The sequence below is a fragment of the Xyrauchen texanus genome, chromosome 17 (genome assembly GCF_025860055.1).
Source record: "Xyrauchen texanus isolate HMW12.3.18 chromosome 17, RBS_HiC_50CHRs, whole genome shotgun sequence".
Taxonomy (NCBI): Eukaryota; Metazoa; Chordata; class Actinopteri; order Cypriniformes; family Catostomidae; genus Xyrauchen; species Xyrauchen texanus.
The window spans coordinates 3,931,617-3,957,850 of NC_068292.1; the positions used below are offsets into that span (position 1 = coordinate 3,931,617).

The following is a 26,234-nucleotide window of genomic DNA, read 5'->3' on the forward strand; positions in this document are numbered from 1 at the left end:
GGTGACTGGATGACGTATGCTGGATCCTTGTGAGGGCAGTTTCCACAGCAGAATACCTGATCGCAGGCACGTTGCCCGGGTGACGACGTGTGAACTGGGAAAAGCTTGGATTGACTCTTAAAGTGACACCTAACTCACCCAGTGCACATTGAATATGCCACCTAGTTGAATAATAATCTGTTTTAGAGAGGATTGGAGTAGTTTTTAGGATTAATATTGCTAGCTTCTTACATAGAGTGTAAGGTTCATGGTTACAACACATCGGGGTGGGGGGTGGGGGGGTGTTGTCAGCGCTTGGGGAGGTTAATCACTCACCCTTCAGTAGCTCAATGCCTCAGGAGACCCGACTATTACTAAACATTGAAACTGTCTTGCCTACTAAAGAGCAAACCTTGGTCTGTCTGTACAAAGGACAGGACAGTTCCTCTGGGTTTAAGCTTGTAATTTGCTGAGTCAGTGGCCACATTCAGCATAGATGTTTAAAGAAAAAGTCCACAGTAGCAAAGATGTTTCTCGATCAGGGGTCAATGGAAAAATTAAATATTTCAAAATCATGTTTGGCTTGTTTTTGGAAAGGTTAAAGAGATAATTTACACATACGGTAAATTAAAACGATGTCATCATTTACTGACCCTCATGTAATTCTGACTAATTTTATTTTGTTTCTTCTGTGCAACACAAAAGACAATGTTAGGAAGAATGTCCCAGCTGCAAACAACAAAAGTGCTTCATGATTTATACAGCCAAGTTCTAAGAAGGACATTAATCTTTTTATTTCCATTCTTTGCCAAACATCTTTTTATAACAAAGCTCTATGTTACTTTGGAAGACTGTATATGTAATGAAAGGTAGTGCGTGAGTCATATGGACTATTTTAAAGTGCTTTTTTTGTCACATTTGGTGCCTGACAGTATAAATCACCAACCAATATCCATATACTTGTAACATCTACTTTTGTGTTTTCCTTAAAAAGGCAACCATACAGCTTTGGAATGACATTATGGTTATTACTATACATTTTGACAACTTTTTAATTTTAGTTAATTTGTCAGGCCACATTCTTGCATGCAAAAGTGATGATCAAAAGTCAAGGACATAATGCACTTTTTGTAATTTGATCAAAGGCCTGTATTACCTGTATGATGTGTTTATAGGACCCATTATCTATTGTAGTCATCTCCATAAGGATGCTTCATAAGTAAAGTATTTCTGTAATTCTTGTTTGCAGTGTCATGAATGATCTACTAAATGATGATGTGTTACTATCCCTTGGATTTTGTTCACTCTCAGTTTCATCTTAGAGCATATAACAGGGTTCAGTGGAAAGGAGAAGGCGAGAACCGGACGAAGCATCAAAGTAATATTTAATTAAACAAAAACAGACAAACATTTCACACATACAGGGCAGCTGCCTGTAGCTCTCTCCTGAACTGCTGTCTCTGGTGGCTTTTATCTCTCTTGTCGGCTTGTTTAGCCTGATTAGGGGCCAGGTGTGCGTCATCATGGCCCGAGCCTGCCCTCCTCCTTGCCACACCCCTCCCTCCTTTCCTTCAGACTGGGGAGCCTCCGGCATGACGTACATCCCCCCCCCTTTGCCGACAGGTCTTCCCTGCCTTCTCGGACCTGGGAGGGAGACAACCAGAGGGAAAAACAACAAAAAGAAAAGAGGGAAAGGAGAGAGAGAAAAAAATTACTTGCCGGTTCTCTGATACGCCGTAGCCTGGTCCTCAGTCACCCTTCCACCATCTAGTGGATAACAGCCGCTCCTCCTTGGGTGGATCTGAGGCAGTCCTCTGGCCCTTGGTGGACGGAACACCCTGACGCATTTTGGTGGATGATAGGGGTCTCTTCCGCACCTGGCAGCTGTTCTCCCACTCCAGGCGGTCAGCAGTGATCCCCTCGCCGCTCACAGACAGTGGTCTTCTCTTTAACGCATTTTAGCGGCCGGTGAGGTCTCCTCCGCCCCTGGCCGCGGTAAGGAGCCCATCCTCCCCTCGTGGTTGACAGTCATTCCAACGCTTTCAGGCGGCCTGGCTCCTCCATCCCTCGGCGGATGGCCACGGATGCTCCTTTGGAGTGGATGATAGTGGCAAGGACTCTTCTACGGTGCATCCCTCCTCCTTCCCGGGCTTCGGCACCAATGTAACAGGGTAACTGGGAAAGGAGGATTCGAGAACTGGACGAAGCATCAAAGTAATATTTAATTAAACAAAAACACACAAATATAAACACATACAGGGCAGCTGCCTATAGCTCTCTCTCTCCCGAACTGTCGCTTCTGGCAGCCTTTATCCCTCTCGTCAGCTTGATTAGGGGCCGGGCATGTATCATCACATCCCGGTCCCGCCCTCTTCCTTGCCACAGTGCTGTTATAACACAATATCTGAATCACTATTTATAGTAATTGGTGCTCAATACTGGACATGTAGGCAAAACATCAGGGCTGGATTATGAACCTCAGCACATACTGGTTAAAACCTGACCAACATGGGCCCGGGCCCCATGGCACATAAAGTGTGAGCTGACATTTAGGGACCCCATGGCACATTTATACAGCACATCCAATCTTTTTGTTGTTTTTGTCATTTTTGGTGCTTGACAGTATAAATCACCAACCACTTTCCATATACTTCTTTGTAACATCTACTTTTGTGTTGCCTTAAAAAGACAACCATACAGGTCTGGATCGACATTAGGGTTAGTACTATACATTTTGACAACTTTTAAATTTTTAGTTGAGATAGTTTGTCAGGCCACATTCTTGCATGCAAAAGTGACGATCAAAGGTCAAGGACATAATGCACTGTGTGTAATCTGATCAAAGGCATTACCTGTATGATGTGTTTATAGGACCTATTATCTATTTTAGTAATCTCCATAAGGATGCTTCATAAGTAAATTTTCCTGGAACTCTTGTTTGCATTGACATGAATGATCAAATAAAGAATGATTTGTTACTAACCCTTGGATTCTGTTCACTTTCAATTTCATTTTAGTGCTGTTGTAACACCATATCTGAATCACTATTTACTGTAATTGGTGCTCAATACTGGACATGGGCCAATGGAGCCAGTGGCCCGGAACCTCAGACTGTGAGTGGCCTCCAAACTGCCACAGGAAGTTGAACTCCATGGTTCTCAATGTATACAGTGCAAGTTGACCTCTAGTTCTCATGGGCCTCTTGACTTTTAAAGTGCAAGCTTACCACTAGGTCCCCGAGCCCCCTTGGGAGATGGCATATGAAGTGCAAGCCACTACGAGCCCCATGACACAAAAAGCATAATCTGACAACTAAGGGCCCTCAGCACAAAATGCTTAATAACTGACCACTAATGCCCCAAGGCCCCTCAACATATAGTGGTTAAAAATGGACCAATAGGGTATTTTTTCCCCATGGCACATAATGGTAAAAAGTGACCACTAGGGGCCCATGGCACATAAAGTCAGAGCTAACAATTGGGAGCCCCAAGGCACATAAAGTGTGAGCTGACCACTAAGCCCCCACCTGGCACAAAATGCTTAAAGACTGACCACTAGGGCCCATAGAACCCCTTGGCTCATAATGGTAAAAAACATATCGCTAGAGCCCCAGTGCCCTCAGAACATAATGGTTAAAAACTGTCCATTAGTACTTCCTAGTTTTTTCACACAATCTGTGAGCTAACTACTAGGGGCCCCAGGCCCTAGTTTTAAACTGACCACTAGAGTCCCTGGGCCTCATGAAAATTAAAGCATGAGCTGACTAACAGGGATCCAAATTCCCTTAGCACAAAACTAGCACTAACAAAACACAAGGACCCCCAGACTTCACGTTTCACGTTACAATCGCCACAATGGCACATAAAGCGTGAGCTGACCACTATGGCACCCGGGCTTCTCTACATATACAATGTATGCAGATCACAAGGGTATCCAGCTACCATTATTAATTGTAAAATGTAAGTTTACCAAAACATATATTACCTTTTTTTCAGCCAAATCTCTCTTGTAATTTTTATTTGAAAAAGGGGTCTGTGTCAAGGGATTCTCCAAAGATGTGTGGCCAGGGGGCCTTGCAAGACTATCATCTGAAACTTATAGTTATTGAAGTTGCCCCATGGCACATACAGTGTGAGCTGACATCTAGGGGCCCCATGACACATAAAGTGTGAGCTCACCACTAGGGATCCTGCCACCCCCAGACTGACCACCAGGTCCCCCAGGACCCCTCGACACATAATGGTTAAAATCTGACCAATGAGGCACCTGTGTCCCTCAGCGCAAAATGCTTAAAAACTGACCACTGGGTTCACAATGAACCTTGGCACATAAAGTGTGAGCTGACATCTAGGGGCCCTGTGGCGCATAATGTGTGAGCTAACCACTAGGGACCCTGGTCCCCCCAGACTGGCCACTAGGGCCCCCCAGAACCACTCAGCACATAATGGTTAAAAACTAACCAATATTGCCTAAAAGGCCCCTCAGTACATAATGGTTTAAAACTGACCACCATAGTCACTGTGTCCCATGGCATAACATTCTTAAAAGTGTTCACTAGGGCCCCCAGGCCCCTTTGCACATAATGGTTAAAAACTGAATAATTGGGCCCCTGTGCCCCTTGGCACTAAATGCTTAAAACTTACCACTAGGGCCCCAAAGCTCCTCAGCACACAACGGTAAAAAACGAACTATTAGGGCCCACAGGCCCCATAGCACATAATGGTTAAACCCTGACCATCATAGGCCCTGGGCCCCATGGCACATATTATTATATTTTATTTTATTTCAGACTCAAAATAAAGGTCCATAAGAAACATACAAAGAAGACAGACAGACAGATAAAAACAAAGGATTACTATAATCCATATAAACAATTTCTCCAGTGCCTCCAAAGCAGCGAACTGTACCTAGTACTGCTCTGGTCAGGCCATATAAAAACAATTATAATTTCATTTTGCGAGTCCATAAGTCTCATCATGAATTTATAAACAGCATTTCTTATTACAGCATTTAATGTGTTCACATCATTCTGCACACATAACTGGCTTGCACTGGTCCAACGAGGTACTTTCAAAAGAATCCTAAGAGCATCGTTATATGCCACTTGTAACTTGTGAAATACAGCTTTTGTGTAACAGCACCACAAGTGAGCAGTGTAGAGTGGTGTGCAGTAGGCTTTAAACAAGGCTATTTTTACATTTTCTGTACACATTCCAAATTTCCGTGCCAGCATATTTGCCTGTGCATACAATTTACAGTACTGACTCTGGATGTCATCATTATCAGAGAGGTCACTCCTTATAATGTGACCAAGGTACTTCACTTTTTCCACAACTGCCAGATCCCTTCCTGACAAGTGGAACATGGGAAATACAGCATTACGCTGCTCTCCAGACCTCACAATCATCACAACAGTCTTTTTCGGATTAAACGAAAAACATAAATTGTGAGTTAAACACAAGGGCCCTGTACCCCTTGGCATAACATGTTTAAAAACCATCCACTATTGCCCACTGTCTCCTCAGCAGACAATGTTTAAAACACTGTCTACTAATGCCCCCTGGCCCCATGCCCTCTGCGTAAACAACACATGCAGATCACAAGGGCCCCAAGCTACCACTGACTTTAAGTTGCTAAATGTTAGCCTACCAAAATTTTAGCCTACCTTTCCGTTACCTTTCCTTTCCTTTTTTTTTTTTTTTAGAAAAAGAAGTCTGCCACAAGGGACACTCCAAAGATGTGTGCCCAGGGGTGCATTGCAAGACTATCATTTGGCCCTGACACCATTTTAATTATAGAAGTTGTTTAACTTTGTGTATTTGTAAGGAGTAAATCACATTAGTGAGTTTGAATTGTAGTCAAGAAATTTGTCTATGTAGTATACTTCAAGGGTAGGAATTGCCACAGACCTCCCAATTCGAAATTACAAATACATTTATTTGCCAATTTAACATATATTGCCATTTTCAAAGTATTGCAATTCTGTTACATGTAGTATTGTGATTTGTCGTTAGAATATATTTAGCTGTGTTAAACCACGTTTTAAAGAATGTTCATTGAAGAACAGTTGTGCCTGACATGACAATTGTTGACTCTGTAATACAGAATTTGCAGGTAAAAGGTAGGGATGTGAAATACTACCAATATTCACAATCAACTAGTTGGTGTGCTGTCTGAGACATCGGTGTTAAGGAACCCATGTATAATGAGGCTGCTTTATGTCAATGTGACCCTTATCAGACATGTTTCATAAGGACACAAAGCACAGCCCTTTAGCAGGTTAATGGATATTTAAAAAAATAATCTAAATAACTAGCATGATATAGCACAAAACTTTCAAAGTAAAACAAATGTAAGAAACAAGAAAAGGTAATCCTCGCTCCACGTTCAAAAGTGCAGAACTGTTAGATTAAAAATTAAGGGTGTGCAACATGTACTGTGATCCACAACAAGCAACTGTTTGACAAGTCTTTTTTACTGCAACTATTTATTATGCCAGTTTCAGACAGAATCTGCAGAATTACTCCTGAAAAATACTCTCCACAACACCTCACAAATACATTTGTGGATTATGCATAACAACAGGAGCATTACCCACAGCAAAGGATCTGACATCTGACAGTGAACAAGCAGTGCTTTGATGGCTGGAGCAGCAGTGCATTAAAAGGACTAAACATAAAGAGTAACAATAAAAATTATTTACTTCTTAGAAGAGAAAACCTGTTCATGTGGAACTCTGCACAAATTTACCTTCTTATAGATCTATCATTGTATCAGCATATTACGATAAACATAATTCTTTTACTTCAATTAATAATTGAGTTTTCATTAGGGAGTCGATAAAAAATAGCTTGTCTCAAGAATCGCAATTTGTATGGGGTCTTGGTAGCTCAGCAAGTAAAGACGCTGACTACCACCTCTGGAGTCATGAGTTCAAATCCAGGGTGTGCTGAGTGACTCCAGCCAAGTCTCCTAAGCAACCAAATTGGCCCGGTTGCTAGGGAGGTTTGAGTCACATGGGGTAACCTCCTCATGGTCGCTATAATGTGGTTCTCGCTCTCGGTTTGGCGTGTGGTGAGTTGTGTGTGGATGCCGAGGAGAATAGTTTGAAGCCTCCACATGCACTATGTCTCCATGGTAATGTGCTCAACAAGCCACATGATAAGATGCGTGGATTGACGGTCTCAGACGCGGAGGCAACTGAGATTCGTCCTCTAACACCATGAGTCACTACGCCACCACAAGGACCTAGAGCACATTGGGAATTGGGGAGAAAAAAGAATAAATTTTTTCCACACACCTAGTATTAACTACTTGTAGCAGCACATTGTCTTGGATTATCCATGAAGAATAAATACTGAAGGCATCATCAAATGTGTCATTCCCAATGGAAGCAGTTCCATTATGCATTGCAACATATTGAAGAAATGTTTCAAAGATGGTAGATTAAGTAAAGAACATATTGATTGTAATTAGTTCAATTAAGATTTTCAGTTCAGTGTAATTAAAAAATATATATTTTATATGCATATGTAGAGCATTTGAAATGAACTTATGAGGTTCTTTCCATTAGGATTCCCTCTTAGAAGGCAACTGCCAATTCAAGTAGTAAAATATCAAAAGCCCGAACATCATCATAAACATGGTATTTTCTTGTAAGCTTCACAATGTGGTTCAGGGAATGATTGGATGATGACAGGCTTCTGATCTCAGTGTATGGTGTGGCCGGAGGTGGAATGTATGGAATTACATCAGCTGCTCGGCCCATTTCTGCTGCAATATGAACAAAAACAGTGGGCCAAATCACTGTGCCATTAAAGGAATAGTTCAACCATGTTCATGTCTCAACCCCCTATTAAATCTTTCCTCTTAAAAACATATTAGATGCTAGGCAGAAGGTCTGAGCTGCTCTTTTCCACACAAGGAAAGTGGATGGTGATTTATACAGCACTTCCAATCTTCAAAATGGACAAAAAGCAATCTCTCCCCCCTTGCCTTTGCAAATGCTTTGTCCTACAGTGCACTTGTAGATAATTCACTTTTTGTACTATAGGTATAATTTCAGCGAGTGAAACTGGAATGTTTGGACTGGCAAAAACAGCAAACTCACCAGACAGAAATAAATTTTTCCTTTAATAAAAAACAATATATTTTCAAAATAAATATTTTTAATAGTTTTACTAAAAACACAAAATGATGTTAATATTTAAATGTACAGCACCAATAAATATATTAATGTGAAAATATACTGAAAATGTGTCTCTACATGGCAAACAAACAAACAAAAAACAATTCTGGCACTTTCACACAAAGAGAATGTATCAATCACAAAACCTTGACACGATGCTGGTTTCGTTTCGCCACCAAACTGATCGCTTCTAAGAAAAACCATTTGAACTAAAAAAGGCGCTTTAAGGAATGTTGAAGTTTAATTTCTCTTTTCAGTTTTCTTTCTATAACAGCCATCTACTGCTTTTCAGAATGGTGACAATGTCGATAAGAAACAAAGCAAAACATAATCAACAATAACACTGTATATAAATAGATCAAATTAAATACACAGAATACTGAACATTTTCTAATATTATAAATTAGATGTAGTGAACTATAAAAAGGGATATTAAACAGATATTGTGTGATAATTAACTGCTAAAGTGATATGCAATTTTCTCTTTGGAAAACGTTATGAACCTTAAATAATTGCGTTATCCGTTACTACTATGATGAGCTGAATGACATATCTTGGCAGAAGAAAAGTTGTATTTTATGCCATATTTTTCTAATTTCCATATATGTTATACCTAGATTTAATATCCCTTTAGTATTATCACACCAAGTCCTATTGGATGTTAGTCAGTACAGGTGTCTTTTGACATAGACTTCACCCATGTAAGGGTTACGTATCACAGAAATAGATAGTTCCGCATTCCTGTCCCATGCCTGGACCCACAGTTCCAATCAGTCCGGATAAAAATGTCTTTATGTCACTTCCCCACCTTTGCTTGTCAGTCCATAACTGTTCATATAAAAATGTGGAGGAGAGTTATCGTTATTAAGTCCTGGTCTTGAAGTATAAATCCACAGCAGTCCAGTGAACATCGAGCACTGTGTGGTTTTGAAACTAAGCTCACAGTCCAATCACAGGCCCAGGTGCAGTGACACTGAAATACATCCTGTTCACACGCGAGCAGCGTATTCGTTTACTTGTATATAGTGTGTCAGACGATAGCAGCGACACACATTGTCATATACTGTATATATATATATATATATATATATATATATATATATATATATATATATATATATATATATATATATATATATATCTTAAACTATACATTGGGATGATATCTCCTGCCCTCGTTTCAATCTCTGTCTTTTGTTGGGAGTGTTGTTTTCAGTAAGTCCAGGGAATGAATCCTCAGGTTTTAAAAGTGCTGTGCTGTAGAAAGAAATTCCTTCATTCAGTGTTCTGCTCAGCGGACTGCTCATCATCTTGGTTTTTCACATCTGAAAGAGAAAATGTGATTGGTTATTTATCTGTTTTGCCTGCATAGCATTGTTGAAGAGCTAGTCACAAGTTATCTTATTCACTTTTTGATCTGTGACTCCTCCCACCCTGTTCACTCACTCAACTTATCAGTAGGGCTGTGTTCAGAAAGGAATACTAGCATCTATTTTTGGTTTTTAATAGTATGTGCATTTGGTACATACAATGAAACGATAACAGTTAACACAAGCTCTTTCGACATTTAATTAGGTACAGGTTATGAATTATAGGTATCAAAAATGAGCATTTTTACTATCAATGCAGTTGTTGATACCAGGAATGTATATTTAGACTAGTTACAATTAAGTTATTGATATCCAAATTTTTTTTATTAGTAAATAATACATTGCTTATGTGTTAAATAAATGTATTATATTATAGATTAATTGCATTATAGAAATAAATTATAGACTTCTGTTTCTGAGTTTTAAACATGAGTGAATGACATATAGTTGTACAATTGTACTTGTCGAAAAGTCAAAGGGGACAGGACATTTAGTAAATTCCCTGGTTTCTGTTACAGCAGCGTTGCTCTGCATAGCCGTCCATTGTGACATCTTGTGAAATATTGTTAAACCGCAATCTGGAAAACTCAATTTTGATTGGTCAATGGCGCCATCTAGCGGTCTGATATCTCTTGAGTAATAACCGCACATCCGGGGATTAATACGTATCAGACTGCTCATCCGGTTATTGCAAGTCTTTCCTGCTTCTCTTATCACTGTGTGATCTCTACAACTAAGTTAAGCCAGTTGTTATCACAAAATAAACCCCTTCAGGGTGATACAATATGCTCCGCTTTGGGTCTGGTCCTGATCTGTCAGGGTTTATTTCGCCATAACAACAGGATGACTGTACAATATTCCTCTCTTATTTTGCATGTTAACCTAAATTTTGTATGAATTTGTTTTTTTTTCCTGGATAATTAATTACATGGAAATAGAAGGGTTACTTGAGCATGTTTTGGCAAATGTCCTATGTTCTACAGGTTTTTCATGCATAGAGAAAATTGTGTATAGTATTCAAGTAGTATGTTATTGTGAACATAGCCAATGTAGTATCCAGAGTTCAGACATTACACTTTTGGATGAGGTCAAAATTATGTTGGGGTGGAACAATCGCCGGACCACTGGATGTGATCTCCCTTAAAGTTTGAGTGCTAGGATTTCCCCTTACTTAAAATACATTTTCTCCAAATTATATTCAGAACTCAAACAAAGGCCGCATAAGCTTACAGTTTAACCATTAGTTAGGTATGTTGATGATTAGGGCCATGAGAAGCAAACAGCATGGACACATTTTACATATATTCAGTTTCTATTAATCATTTGCTGTATCAGTCAATAGCTGACATACAACTGTACACAAGTATGAACAGTATCTGAAAACATGAATCGTTGATGGTAAGATTTTGCTCATGATGACAAAATCATTATACTGTAACTACAATAAGTTCTGACACATTAGGCACATACAATTACATTAAATTAAAAGTATAAGGTGTGTCAGTAGCATTCTCATGTCACACTCTAGTAAATACTTCGCAAACACACACAAATGCAAACACATACCTTGATACCCCCCCCAGAGATCCCATTTCTGATTTTATTTAAACACACTATTATATTGCTCTTTGCCAGAATATGTTATCTTCAGCAATGTTCTACCATATATTGGTTAATCATTTCTACTCTCAAAATAAAAGTGTTCACACCACAAAATGGAGCATTGCACACCACAGACACTACACACAGAAACAATGTCACCACAAACATGCACACACAGTCCAAATGTATGAGGGAAATGCAACAAACTAGACAATCATCTAAGCGGCATGCATATTTCGCCTGGGCTTTATATGGAACTAGATGAGACGAGGTCAAAGCGTGTTGCACGTCGTGACAGTTCATAAACAAACCTGCAAGTTCTTTCGTTTAACTCAAGTTGTCTGGACTTGCATTGCAATTGTGTGAATTTGCAGGAGCATTTACAGGTGAGGGGGTCCTGCATATACAAGCGTTTTCTTCTGTCTGAACAAGGTTCACAGTGGCTGCAAGAGAAGCAGAAGGGAGAGACACAGAGACATCTAAGCACTAGTGATCTGAGCAGTCATACACAATCACACACAACCTTCCCCCAGACAATAAGTCAGATCAAGATTGCTCCATAAAAGCCAGAGAGAGCGATAAATGAAAGCAATCACTAGTCAGATTTTTTTTAGTTTTGCTGATTTTTGAAGACAAGATAGCATTAGTGGTGGGAGGAAAGCAGAGATTGTGTGTGTGATTGGACTGATTTCTGTCATCTGTAGTCTCATTCATTCATTATCCATCCATCCATATGTCCATTCATCCATCATTCATTCCTGCAACATCCATCCGTCCATATGTCAATCATTAATTCATGCAACATTCATCCATTTTTTCATCATTCATTCATGCAACATCCATAGAACCACCCACCATCCCTCCATCTACCATCATTCAATCAACATCCATCTACCCCCACCCACCCATTCCATTCTTGAAACATCCACCCACCCCTTCATCCTTTATTCAGTACCCATTCATCATTAATTCATGCAGAATCTATTCATCCACCCATCCATCCATCCATCCATCCATCCATCCATCCATCCAACCACCCACCCATCATTCATGCAAGATTAAGTTATCCATACATATATCATCATTAAGTCATCCATGCAACATCCATCCATCATTCATGCAACATTCATTTATCCATCCACCCCTATCCATCCATACTTCTATCATTCATTCATGCAACATCCATCCATCCAACATTCATGCAACGCTAATTTATCCATCCATCCATCATGCAATATCCACTCACCCCCTCTATCCATTCATCCATCCATTCTTGCAACATCCACCCACCCCATCATCCTTTATACAATACCCATTTATCATTCATTAATTAATTCATACAACATCCAACCATCCATCCATCATTCATGCAATATCCATCCACACCCTCTATCCATTCATCCATCCATTCTTGCAACACCCACCCACCCCTTGGTCCTTTATGCAACACCCATCTATCATTCATTCATTCATGCATCATCCATCCACCCCCCCATCCATTCATCCATCCATTCTTGAAACATCCACCCACCCCATCACCCTTTATCCAACACCCATTTATCATTAATTCATTCAACATACAACCATCCATCCATTCTTGCAACATCCACCCACCCCTTGATCCTTTATGCAACACCCATCCATCATTCATTCATTCATGCATGCTTCATCCATCCATCATCCCTGAGCACACATGTGACATGGTGATTAGTGGCAACAGTGAATTCAGACAGGAACAGTTATTAGACTGAGACAAACACACAGACTGCTGCATTCACATTCACACAGTAGGAGAGAGCGGTGCACAAACTAACACTTTTAAGTTTTCTTAAGTTTGTGTAAATAAGACGGAGCACATTGTAACAAGACCATTTAACAGCTTATAATCACCCTCTAACAACTTTATCTGATCTAATTAAAAAGCCTAGAAGATAAAATACATTTTCATGTCAATAAAAGCTATTTATTAACTTTGTCATATATAATATAGCAATAATTTTGACACTTGACAATATATACACAACAAAGCCACAGCATTGACCGAAAAAACACACACACAAACACACACACACACACACACACATTTAGGGGAATTATGTAAATTATATATCTGACTGCATGGAATTGCATATAGTTTTTTGGAATTGGGGCACATTGTAACGCAGTGTTACAACATGCCCCATCGGCGCAACTGGGATTCAAACCTGGCTGGTCACTTCTGCTGGCTATCTGAGAATTAAAAGACTATGTAAGATGCTAGCTAAAAGATTGGAGATTAAAATGATACCAAGTTTGCCTCATTTTAAATAAACAGTAAAAACAGAGATGAAAATTTACTTTGATGTAAATTTTTACTTTTGCTAATTTAAAATGAATTTTGGAGATATCTTCCAAAGTTTTTTTAATTCTTCTGCATTTTTATTTGATCTACACAGTGTTGATATGGCAACAAGTAAACAAATGAAGTTTCATCTTACCAGCGTGAGTGGAAACGTTTAAACCACGTGTGTTATATCTAACCCCACTCTCCCCTAAATTACCATGTTTGAAATATACTAAATTTAACACAAATGTATCTCGATCCAAATATCATAAAAAAACTCAAGGCAAACTGTGGAAATAACACTGAAAATAAACTTTCTGGAGCTGATTGATGCGGTACCTTTTGTGTCAATGTTACTGTTTTGAATGATTTCTAAAATGATAGACTTTCTAAAGTGTCAATCTAGAGGAGAGAGTCAATCTAAAAGCTGCTATTGTTTGAAACAACAACAGTCAAGTCAATGGAAGTCAAAATACAGGTGAGAAATCAGATGAGCATGATGTCATTCCAGCTGTGACAGCATATTTGTACAGTAATGACAGAGACAGCCAAGGAACCTCTTTTTATTTATCTTTGCTTTCTTTCTTCTTTGAGGGCATTGGGCCAACAGTATGAATATGAGTACAAATAAATGCAGACTAAGGCTTTAAGCCGACAGGACAAGTAAGATTACAAAGAACAAACAAGCTGCCTTGAAATACAGCCAGCAAGCAACAGCAAACTACTGCTTGAGCGCAGGTGAGCCAAGGAGCTGGCATTGCCTGTATCTCTCTTTCGGCTTTTAACCATCCTCACTCTGGGTTTCCTGCAAAACAGGAAAATAACGCAAGAAAAGGACATCTAAATGAAGTCACAAAGACTCCAAATGACAGAGAAAGATAAATCAGCACAAGGGATTTTTGAAGACCAGTAATTTGAAAAAAGTAAATACTGAAATAAAAAAGTATGTAATGATATTAGACTTTCTATAGTTCATACGAAAGAACGCACATGCTCTGTGAAGAGCATTTGTGTCTCGCATTGATGTGACTCGGCACGTAAATGGACAACTTCCTGTCTAGGTGGGGCATTAACTGATTGGTGTCAAAATATCAGATCTGTGCTTTTGGACTTTCCTGACGCTGGCAAAGAGCATGTTTGAGGCAACTGGGATTCGATACTGTACAACTGGGAGTCACTATGCCACCACGAGGACTTAGAGCGCATTGGGAATTGGGCATTCCAAATTGGGGAGAGGAATGGAAAAAACTATTTAATAAATAAAAAATAAATAAAACAAATATTTTGTTTAATGTGCACTGTTTAATCAATATTCTGTTATTTTATTTGTTATATAGATTCAAATTAGTTTCTTTGTTCTTTATTTTTGTAAACTTGACTGTTTACTTAAATAATTACTTAAAAAAACTTCAAACACTGTTTACTCTCATTTTTGTTGTTTAATCTAGTCCTTGTTCTATTTTTATTACTTGTTCTATTGCTTCAAATTAGCATTTAAGTTCTTTATTTATGACTTGAAAAAAAACAAACAATAAAGCTGGATTTAATAGCATATTAGTTTTTCTTGTGATATCGAGATTATTATTAGAATAACTCTAGTACAACATTTTTGTATTGTGACAACCCTAATCACCATCAATTAAACAAAGGAGCAAAGCCCTAGGGACAGCTTTATGAGGAATCAATGGTCAGATCTATAGTCGAAATAAGCAGTTGAAGAGATTAAGCATGTGTGTTGTGTGCGTGTGTGTGTGTTTGAGGAGCTTAGGTAAGGATCGAAGTACAAGGAGCTGAACTTGAGCTTGTGAATCACATCCCGGAGTAACTCCCGCCCCTCCTGGGTGAGTGTTTTGCCTACGTGCTAAGGGAGACGACGCACAGAGAGTCCCGATGACGAGCAGATTTTATTTAGCTCTCTCAGCTAACCTGATTCAACTCAACACAGCCGCAGCAAGGTGCAGAATTGCACACACCCATTGCTCATCCATTTAAAGGAATGGTCCCAGTTCAATACAAATTTTTCTCAATAGACCTTTTTCACACGCTTGGTTTTGGAATGCGGAAGTAAATGTTAACAGGGTAAACTTTGACAGCAATGAATGGGAGTGAATGGGAGACCACAGCAAATATTATTTTCACTTAACCCTTTGCTCCAAATTTACAGTCACTCTCTAAGCAGCTGTGATAGAAACTCATTTTTTAAAACTAATTCTGGGGTAATATAACACAAAGCATAATGTTATAAAATTACACTCAATATTTAAAACAATTATCATTTAAAAACGTTTGCTAGATTTTCGCTGCTAAATAAGGCAGAAACGTGTCATCACAGTCTTTGAAATAGGTCTATCGACAGCATTGGTGGCATAATGTCAATTGCCAAAGAAAAGGATTGTCCCTGCATGTTAACTAATGTACTCTAATCAGTTTAAGTGTAAAAACTCCGTTTTCAATTTCTTAATGTTATACTTTTATATACAGTAGTTTTTATAAAGAGCGTTTTCAAAAATCTCGGTTGAGCACATGGCCAACGAACAAAACTAAAAGAAAAAAAGAATTCCACTTTTATTGTAACACTTACAATGGAGGTCCAGAATTATGTTGGGTTTAAAAGCCAATATGTAAAAGTTTAGCAAAATCTGTTTAAAATATGAGCTGTAAATTCTACATCAGCTTTTTCTGAAGTGGAACTGTATTTCAAGATGGAGGAACGTCTTGACATAATTCCTGTGGGTGCAGTTTACACCATGTAAAAGTGCTTTAGAGAGTTATGTCAACACATGTTTTTATTTATTTTTTTAAACGAGGAGTTGAAATTATTTCTATGGTAAACAACATTATTCCAGAAGTCAGATTGCAGATTAGTGCAGCTATCCTTATGAGGACTCTGCATTTAAATTATGATTTTTATACTGTAGATTCTATCCCCTAACCCTACCCCTAAACCTAAACCTCACAAAAAACTTTCTGCATTTTAAAACATCGTTTAGTATGTATTTTTAAGAGATTTGAATTATGGGGACATGAGAAATGTCCTCATAAACCACATTTATAGCATAATACCCTTGTAATTACTAGTTTGTAACCTAAAAAGATTTCCTCGATACCACCCAAACTTGCCCACGCACACACACACACATACACAAGTTAAGACACAATAGCACTAAATGAGGTATGTGCCACTGCTGACCGTGACCAACAATAACCTGTATCTTAGGATCATCTACTATTTAAAAGGCTAAAAATAAAAGTAGGTTAACGGCAGACACTTGTTACTATGAATAGAATAGGGATGTAGGCAAGGGTGTCTTGAGCAATGGGGTGTGAAAAGCGGGTGGTCTTCACAGCAGAGTCTCACTCCACAAGAACAAAGAAAAACGAAAAAGTAAAAACCAAACAAACCCATAAAGACTCTCTTATCAGCAGGTCAGAGATCTATAGAGATACATCTAGCAATCCAGTTCTTTTACACAAGCACTATGGGCTGTAAAATCACAGAAAGGCCTAATGGAAACACAGAAAACTGCCTTTTTTTACTAAGGCAGATTATTTAACATTCATACAGTGCAACTCGTATAAGTGCTTCTATATTTTGCTTTGTGAAAATCAAACAGTTAACAAATGAAAAACATTCAATTATGAATGGTTATCTGGTTCCCATCACAAATAAAAATGTTTTTATGTCATGTCATGATAAAAGGCAGTGAGTCTTGAGCTTGTGTGAGGATTAAGAGGGATCCAGGGGACGTTGATTCCACTGTTTGGGTATGAGTGCAACAAAGTTTAGCTTTGTTGTGGGGCAATGGGGGCGTAACAAAGTGTTGTGGTAGTCACAACACGTTGGTGTCATAAGGTTTTACTCAAACTGAATGCTGGCAGATTTCATATCATATTTGCTCAATTTGTATTCATTTAAGAAATATTCCAGGTTCATGTGGGGCCTGGCTATCTCAGAGAGTATTGACTCTGTCTATCACCCCTGGAGACGTGAGTTTGAATTCAGGGCATGCTGAGTGACTCCAGCCAGGTCTCCTAAGCAACCAAATTGGTCCGGTTGCTAGGGAGGGTAGAGTCACATAGGGTAAACTCCTCATGGTCGCGATTAGTAGTTCTCGCTCACGGTGGGGGCGGGGTGAGTTGTGCGTGGATCATGGAATCAGCATGAGCCTCCATATTCTGTGATTCTCTGCGGTGTCATGCACAGCAAGCCACGTGATAAGATGCGCAGATTTACTGTATCACAAGCGGACGCATCTAAGACTTGTCCTCCACCACCTGGAATGAGGTGAGTAACCATGCCACCACGAGGACCTACTAAGTAGTGGGAATTGGGCATTCCAAATTGGGAGAAAAGGGGATAAAATAAATAAATAAACAAATATTTCAGGTTCAATACATGTTAATCTCAATTGACAGCATAATGTTGATTACCACAAAAAAAAATAATTTTTTAACTTGACCGTCCATTTCTTTATAAAGAGCAAAAATGGAGGTTACAGTGAGGCACTTACAGTGGAAGTGAATGGGGGCAATTTTTGGAGGGTTTAAAAGGCAAAAATGTGAAGCTTATAATTTTATATATCCACTACAATTTGCACAAATTTTTTTAATAACATGTTTATAGTGTGATTAAATTGCTTACTAACCTTATCTCTGTAAGGTTAAATCCAATTTAAAAATTTGGTATAATACTAAAATGACTGTAAATATTACAATTTAAACAACTTCACAGCTGGAATAATACATGAGTTTTAACAGAAGAAAAAATGTATATAAGTGCTTTTATAAAATTATAAGCTTGACATTTCTGCCTTTTAAACCCTCCAAAAATTGGCCCCCATTCACTTCCACTGTAAGTGACTCACTGTAACCCAGATTTGGCTGTTTTCAAGAAAAGGAGTAACAAGTATGTTATTATTTGTTATTATTATTTGTATTATGGCACAAATGCTGTCTATTGAGCTTAACTTGTATTGAACCCGGAATATTCATTTAATTTCTTTAGTATGCCAGGACAACGTTTTTGTATAGGGAGCTACAAACTCCAGATGTGGGGGTATGGGGACTTTGGAATATGTTTCATTTGGCCACTTTTTTTTCTGGATACAGACAGTGATAAGAGGACAAGTTCTAGAAAATGTAGCAAGCTGGATTCAAACTTGCAACTCCAGCATGAGCTTGGAGTCAGTTAGTTCTGCTATTAGTTCTCCTTCTATTTAGTTTATGTGAACATTCGCTCCATTTACACCCTCTAAATCAACACAGCACTGTGCTCACCACAAACAGCGATGACTGCTGATGCCGCATGGCATGTAAGGAGTCATTAACATAAGGTAAACAGTAATGCATATTAATCAACTTTCGACTAGTAAATAGGAGTAGTAGTGCAAGCCCTCTAACATGAGCACCACAGCAAAATGAGTTGGACAACAAACTGTCAGGACATTTAATTTGACTGGTCGAGTCAGATTAACTTTTTAGAAAGATACTTCACTTTCAACACCTCACACTAGCACAGTGTCCAGTGGCTGCTTCTCATCTCCGGTCAGTCAACATAGTCATTGTGATTTTAACCATATATACAACTCTCCGCACTGTCAACAAATGATTCCAAATCACTTAATGTCCCACATAATGTCCCATTTAATGTCCCACAAATAAGGAAGTATTTAAGTGTGATTGTTTCAGAAATACGGCCCACTAAACAATAAAATGATTAAACAAGGACACGGTTAATCACCCAAAAGGCAATTTGAAAGCACATCTTACTTTTCTTTCTTTGCTTTGACTTCTTCCTTTGGCCTGAAAAAAGATAAATATATACAACAGTTTTAATTCACAATTTAAAGGAATAGTTTTTAAAAAGATTATATACATTTTTTTTTCACTCTAGCTTTCCGTGTAACACAAAAGGAGGATTTTTAACATTCTTTACACAGCACTTTTCCATACAAATAAGGCAGTTAAACACATCGATAGCTATGTTTCTATCCAAGTTAAGAATTTAATTTATGCGAAAAATCATACTAAACCAACAATGTGCGAATTAAGCTGCGTTTCCATTCTATACGTTCAAAAGAGCAACATCACTTTCAGATAAGATCTAGAAGATATTTTTCAAAAGTGTCAATAAACATGCTCTTTAAACCCTTTCCAGGCTTTGGATTTTCAGGTCAACGTTATTTCAGGATTTTACTTTCGTTATACGGCTAAGGATACATTCAGGAGAAAAAAAAAGAATCAAATAGTCAACTTTTGTGTTCCACAGAAAAATAACTGGATTTGGAATGACATCAGGGTGTATAAATATTGACAGAATATTATTTTCTTTTTTTTTCGGTGACTTACCTGCAGTCACACTTGGTGTGTTCTGCGAAACTCATTTGAAAATTGTGCTGCGATACACGTTGTTTAACTCGTAATACCTATAGAGATATACATAAGAAGCATAATAAGCATGTTGTTTTTGATTGTGTTATGTATAATTGTCATATAATAGTGTGTTAGGTTCTTTAAATTGCACTGAAAAACCCCTGTCCTCACAATTTTCCAACCAGTGTGAAATATTCAGGTAAACAGCATCGATAAATTTTGATCCATTTCTTATACCTTGCTCCTCCCCTCTCTTTAAAAAATGGAAATAGCAGGACTTAACTGCAGCCAAGAGCAACTTCAGCCACATAAATAGTGTATAAACAGTGTGCAGAGATAAACAACATAGCTGACATGCCAGTTAATGCCACCTCACTGTCCACATGCCAGGCAAGTATGAAGTCATAGACAGCAGGGTGAAGGATTGCAGGTGCTGGATTGAACCAGTCTCACCTCCATGGTGACATTGCGTGTCTCTGTTGGGACACACTCGAGTGCTTCGTCATTGCAGCAGCCTGCGCAGCGCATAAGAACCACACAGGATGGGATGTACGTGTGCTCAATCTCGTCTGGATACTCTTGGATGATGTCTACAAGCATCTCCCGTGTCTTACACGCACTCTTTTTATACACATCCATGAAAGGAATCACTAGAGGAAAGGAATACAAGAGAGAATTTTCGGTCACTTTCATTCCAGTCATTACTTGCTGATAAGACACATATATTTCCTATAGGAAATACATTAACGGAATAGTTCACTGAAACATTAATTATAATTTACACATCCTCGTGACCCGTTTGACTTTCTCTCGTGCATCACAAAAGGTGATGTATTGCAAGAAAATTCTGGCTGCTCTGATCCATATGATGAAAGTGAATAAGGGACTGGGCGGTGTGCTAGGGGTGTTCCCCACCCCTGAAGGTTATTTCTTATGGGGAGTACCCATTTTTATATTTTATCTGAAGTCCTTTTTAGAGCTTAACATTTTGGTCTCTTTGACCTGTCATTGTATGAAAAAGTGTCTAAAATGTATTCTTTTGTGTTCCACGGACAAAATAACAGCATACAGGATTTATGACAGATTTTTTCATTTTTAGGTTAACTATTCCTTTCAGGTAAACTTACCATATACAGTATACTCTCATTGGGGACTCAACTTTCCCAAGAGGAAATAATGCATATCGCACATGTTAAGGTGCACAGGCACATGTGTCCCGCTGGCATGTCTACCCCACTCAACCCTAATCTGTGTACCTCCTAGGCTGGCTTCCCATCATTCTCTGTGACCCCAGAGCCTCATGACTTGCAGACTCCCAGGGAAAAGCTTGACCTCAGGCAATGTGGCGCCAGGCTTCACATCAGACACCTGACCTCTAGGAGAAGCCCACCCTCCATGAGAGCTCCCTGCCACCCATGATTCTGCCAGTGTCCCAAACCCATGCAAGAAACAAAACTCTGTACTCATGATATTGGTGCAACCAAAATTCAATAATTGCATGTATTTTTTGGTTATGTCCAACACAAGTGTTGCCATAACTTTTGACCAAAGAACTTCAATGACATTCCCATGAATGTTCCAGTCAAGCAAATGCATCATTTTCTAGAGTTTGCACTCACAAAGAACAATTTCCACCCAGTGAAATATTTAGACCAGAGTATAACTAGAAAAACGATATTCACTCAGACATTTGCATGCCTGACTTTTCCAGGCATGCAAATGCCATTTTTAAAGTTCCATGATACATGTGGACCACAATCCTGTAACATGGCCACATATTACCCATGCAGTGCCCTATCATGACTCTTCTTCATTTATGATCATGATGTTTGTATCTCTTTATGTAGCAAGATGCAAAGTCACATGTGGTGTGTGATTTAGTAGCTCTTAGCCAGTTGGTTCTATCTCTGTGGTAGGCCTATAATACAAATACAATCTAACTATTTCTAACTTGTGGGAGATTGATTACAAATGGAAACCGATGGGGAATTATGTACAAATAACAATACATGTTCCCCCAGTAACATAAATAGCGTTCCTTTACAAACAACCTAATTTGACCAGGTCTACTGCTGTTAAATATTGTTGTCTTGAGGACAGATTAGGAGCAAAACAGCCAGTGTCTTTGTTAAAAAACAAACATGGCCATGGTCAGTGACTCCACAGAAGGTTGCTTGCGGGTAGAATAAATGGTTCAATAATGAAGGAGGCTAAATAGTGAAATGTACAAAGAGACATTGTATGGAATAAAAATAACATTTGATGACATAGCTAAACTTTGGGACTTTTGTAGTTTCAATTTTGGAGTGACATTACATCTACATCCTCCAGGTGGCATTGCAGTCTAAACATGATTTCAAATACACTGCTCAGAGATTACATCTCATGAATTACATTACATCACATCAACATTTATGAACATTGCACATTTAGAGTGACTTACCGTCATTTTTGCTCTTCCCCCCTTCTTTGGGTATGTGGGCAGTCTGTAAGGACAGAGAAGTTGCAGTTATAAGTGATATACAGAATGTCTTAATCTGGATATTTACTGTATATTTTTATGGTTTCATTACTGGAAAAAACAAGCAGTCTTAATTAAATGTTTCTTGATGTCAGGTTTTGAGCTCATAACTCAAATATCTAAGTTCCTTGAACGTATTTTTCTTACAAATCTATAGACTTAAGATTTTAAGTGTTAATAACTCAAACTATTGAGTACAAAATTTGGGCTTCGGGGGATACCAACAACGTCTTGTGCTGGAATTATTTAACAATGTGTCCTTAGAGAGCCTGGGGAGCACAGCGAGTATTGACGCTGGCTACCACCCCTGGAGTCGCGAGTTCGAATCCAGGGTCTTCTGAGTGACTCCAACCAGGTCTCCTAAGCAACCAAATTGGCCTGGTTGCTAGGGAGGGTAGAGTCATATGGGGTAAACACCTCATGGTCGCAATTAGCGGTTCTCGCTCTCAATGGGGCGTGTGGTAAATTGTGCGTGGATCGCAGAGAGTAGCATGAGCCGCCACATATTGTGAGCCTCCACGGTGTCATGCACAATGAGCCACGTGATAAGATTCACGGATTGACGGTCTTCAGTAGTAAAGCCAGCCGAGACTTGTCCTCTGCTACCCTGATTGAAGTGAGTAACCGCGCCACCATGAGGACATTGTAAGTAGTGGGAATTGGGTATTCCAAAATTGTGGATAAAAGGGGATAAAAAATAAAAATGACAAAACTATGTGTCCATGGTCAAAGGGAATTTATGAGGACATTTATATAGTTATTATTATGAATTCATAGATGTTTTAGCTCTTTTGTAGCATTATTTACGTTGTTTTGTTGCAAATAGTTTTTTCGTGAGTGCCCTTTGGTCAAGTTGGACCCTGTTAACACTATCTCAGTTTTCCTTGTACATGTGCAACTTAAGTAAAGTTACAATCATCATTATTCAAGCTGTGTTATTGTATGATCTAAATACACTGCCTGGCCAAAAACAAAACGAATGTTTGGATTTAAGACAGTGTTATGATCTGGGGTTGCTTCAATTGGTCAGGGTGCAGCAACGTTATGTGGCAATAAAATGAAGTCAGCTAACTACCTGAATGTACTGAATGACCAGGATATTGGCACGGGCATATTCCAGGACGACAATGCCAAGATTCATTGGGCTCAAATTGTGAAAGAGTGATTCAGGGAGCATGAGGAATAATTTTTACACATGAATTGGCCACCACAGAGTCCTGACCTTAACCCCATTAAAATCTTTGGGATGTGCTGGAAAAGACTTTCATCAATACAAGATCTTAGACAAAGATTATTCCAACTCTAGACGAAAATAAATGTTGTGCCGTTGCATAAGGTTGTCGAAACAATGCCACGATTAATGTGCGCCATAATCAAAGCTAAAGGCGGTCCAACGAAATATTAAAGTATGCAACTTTCTTTTTTTTTTTTTGTGGCCAGGCAGTGTATGATCCGTTCAATTACATTTATGCATTTGGCAATTAAAATGATTAAGCTGAAACTACAAAATTTAAAAAGAAAATCTGAGTTAATTCTACTAGCAGCTAGTTACCTTAACTTAAATAGCCTAGTTAAGTGCCTTCTAAGTTATGTGAACTTTAATTACACAAATTAGTTTTTTTGGAGACACCATTACTCAACTGAATTGACCTAAGGAGTTTACTCAATCAATTGAGTAGTCAACAAATTGGGGTTTTCAGCTAGGTGTCAGAAATTTGAATCTTATGATATTAAAAAGAGAGTTTAGAATATTTTAGAATCTTAAGATAATTTACAGTTTTTTTTTATCTTAGTAAGAGAGTTTAAAAATAGTTTAGAATGTTTTAGAAAGGTGTTTGGATTTTTTTATTTTTTATTTTTTTAAACCTTAGAAATGTGGTTAAGAATCGTATGAAATATTTTTAAGTGAATTAAATCTTTTAAAATATTAGCAAGGGAATTTGGAAAGGGAGTACAGTTGTCATTCAATGAGCTTCAGGGAGAGGATAACCAGTGATTCTAAAGCTAGAACACAGAGAAGTATTTTCTTCCCGCCTACAGATTAGTCTCGCCAGCGAAAGATCGTGTGATCGGTCTCTGGTTGGTCGCGCTACTGCAGGTGGTAGACTGGCGCAACAGTTCTCAGTGTTGCGTGAGAATCCATGGAATCACACAAGAAGCCCATCTGCTTCATATCTACCCAGCAATCCTTCATATTCGGAACCCAAACATTAGGACAATGCAGACGCATTGACAAACACAAACACGAAGGTAAAATGACTGTATGTTTCCCTACAACACTCCTACGTGTTTTACCACATACATGTTTCAAGTAAATGTGAATTAATTAGGCGGGAAACAAAGAAACAGAGACCCCCAGGTAATACGTTGTCATTATTTTTGTCAAGAGAGCCGTACATCTGTAAGATAGTCTTTTAAGCTTTAAGGAATCGTGTTAAGAAGCCTAGGTTAAATAAATGTAATAAAATAATAGTAATAATAAAAAACATGCAGCAAGTCTATATTCGTAGCAGTGTAACAAGAAACAAGAATCCGTTCTGACCGATTGAGAAGAACGGAACCCGTTTTACTGCATTTATGACAAGTTACAGCACGTCATTTATGTTATAATGTCTGATATAACGACAATTGGGAATTTATATTTTACTAATGAAAAACGAGTGACCTAGAGGCAGGGCCGTAGCTACTGGGGTGAAAGGTGGTAACGATTCTAGGGGCCCACAGGTCCAAGGGAGCCCCACAACAACTGTATTTTTGTAATATAAAGGGGCCCTCAGCAATGTACAGTCAGGGGTCCCCGAATACCTTGCTACAGCCCTGCCTAGAGGGTATAATCCCAGTGTAGCCTACTTTGAGGACAGCAAATCACAGTATGGATGTGGTCAAATAGCCTACCACTAAATGCATAAATAAGTCCGGCAAAATTGTGACAAATGTGACACAGTGGTCGGATCACATTGTCTTAAAACTCCTGCAACTCTCAAAAAGCCGTGTGCAACTTTAGCCCCTTTAACTAGTGTGTAACGGCACTGGGTAAACCGTGACCGGTGCCTTAAATGCATTTCATCCTCATTGCTTCCAGTCTTGGCGTGTAACCTGACCTCCGTTTGAGCACCACAAGGACAATTTACACATTAATGAAAAATGAATGGCTTTCTCCTTCTATAATTTCCCTGATCTCGTTTCAAACCCCATCTCCTCAAATTAAACAGAGCACTTACCTGTACTACAGAAGACAGATGGAGAACTGCAAACAAGATTTGTACCGAATAAAAAACCAAGTTCATGATTGTAATTCCAGTGAGCTTTACAGAACAGTCTGGTTTCTTTTTTGGCTCTCAAAACAATTGGAGAAGCGAAGCTGTTGAATATGAATGAACTTTGTGATATCGTGGGTCAAAGTAACAATTCCATTCTGCCCTTCAGTAGCCTACCGAAGCACCTGCGTAAAATCCACTAAAATTGCGTCGTTGAACGTTCCCTTGTCCCTCAGAAAATAGATGAATATAAATAGGCTAGCAATAATATAAAATAAAAAAGAACCAAAACTGATGGGGAAATCCACCGTGTATTTCGTTGTTTAAAATCCACAATAAAACGGAGATTTATAAAGCAAAAAAAAGTTTCCTAGACTTCCAATCGCAACCTCCACTTTGTACGGTTTTTGCGCATATGATTATCATCAAAAGCAAAGCCGAACATGTGCCGGTGTCAAGTGATCCAGTGGCAGTCCTTGTGTTAACGGTAGCAGAACTTGTCTTCTTTCCCTCGTCTTATTCCCGTTATTGTTTGGGCTTCTGTTGTGAATGTTATAGCGCAGAATAGAGAGGTCTTGTCACTTTGCGCTTTTGCAGCTCAATGCTGGAGATCATGAGACAA

General features: G+C 38.7%; 1 protein-coding gene across 3 annotated transcripts; it reads right to left on the reverse strand.

Annotated features, from left to right (window-relative positions):
• Nucleotides 1-9,326: 9,326 nt before the first annotated feature.
• Nucleotides 9,327-26,200, reverse strand: vegfaa (vascular endothelial growth factor Aa). Of its 3 annotated transcripts, XM_052146367.1 has the most exons (7): nucleotides 25,577-26,200; nucleotides 22,278-22,320; nucleotides 20,288-20,484; nucleotides 19,811-19,887; nucleotides 19,232-19,264; nucleotides 11,451-11,582; nucleotides 9,327-9,492 (listed from the first exon to the last, which is right to left on the reverse strand). In XM_052146367.1, the coding sequence occupies exons 1-7, from the start codon at nucleotides 25,640-25,642 to the stop codon at nucleotides 9,474-9,476; spliced, it is 567 nt and encodes a 188-aa protein (XP_052002327.1). In that variant the 5' UTR covers nucleotides 25,643-26,200; the 3' UTR covers nucleotides 9,327-9,473. The 3 variants fall into 3 exon arrangements, with proteins under 3 accessions (XP_052002327.1, XP_052002330.1, XP_052002329.1); XM_052146370.1 differs by lacking the exon at nucleotides 11,451-11,582; XM_052146369.1 differs by lacking the exons at nucleotides 9,327-9,492; nucleotides 11,451-11,582 and adding an exon at nucleotides 14,016-14,267.
• Nucleotides 26,201-26,234: the final 34 nt, after the last annotated feature.

Excerpts from the sequence above, each read along its gene's own strand:
- vegfaa (XM_052146367.1), bottom strand. The coding sequence starts at position 25,642 with ATGAACTTGGTTTTTTATTCGGTACAAATCTTGTTTGCAGTTCTCCAT. Across the intron at positions 20,485-22,277 it reads GGGGAAGAGCAAAAATGACG|TGATTCCTTTCATGGATGTG; the intron begins GTAAGTCACTCT and ends CCTTTCCTCTAG. Across the intron at positions 19,265-19,810 it reads CACACCAAGTGTGACTGCAG|GCCAAAGGAAGAAGTCAAAG; the intron begins GTAAGTCACCGA and ends ATCTTTTTTCAG.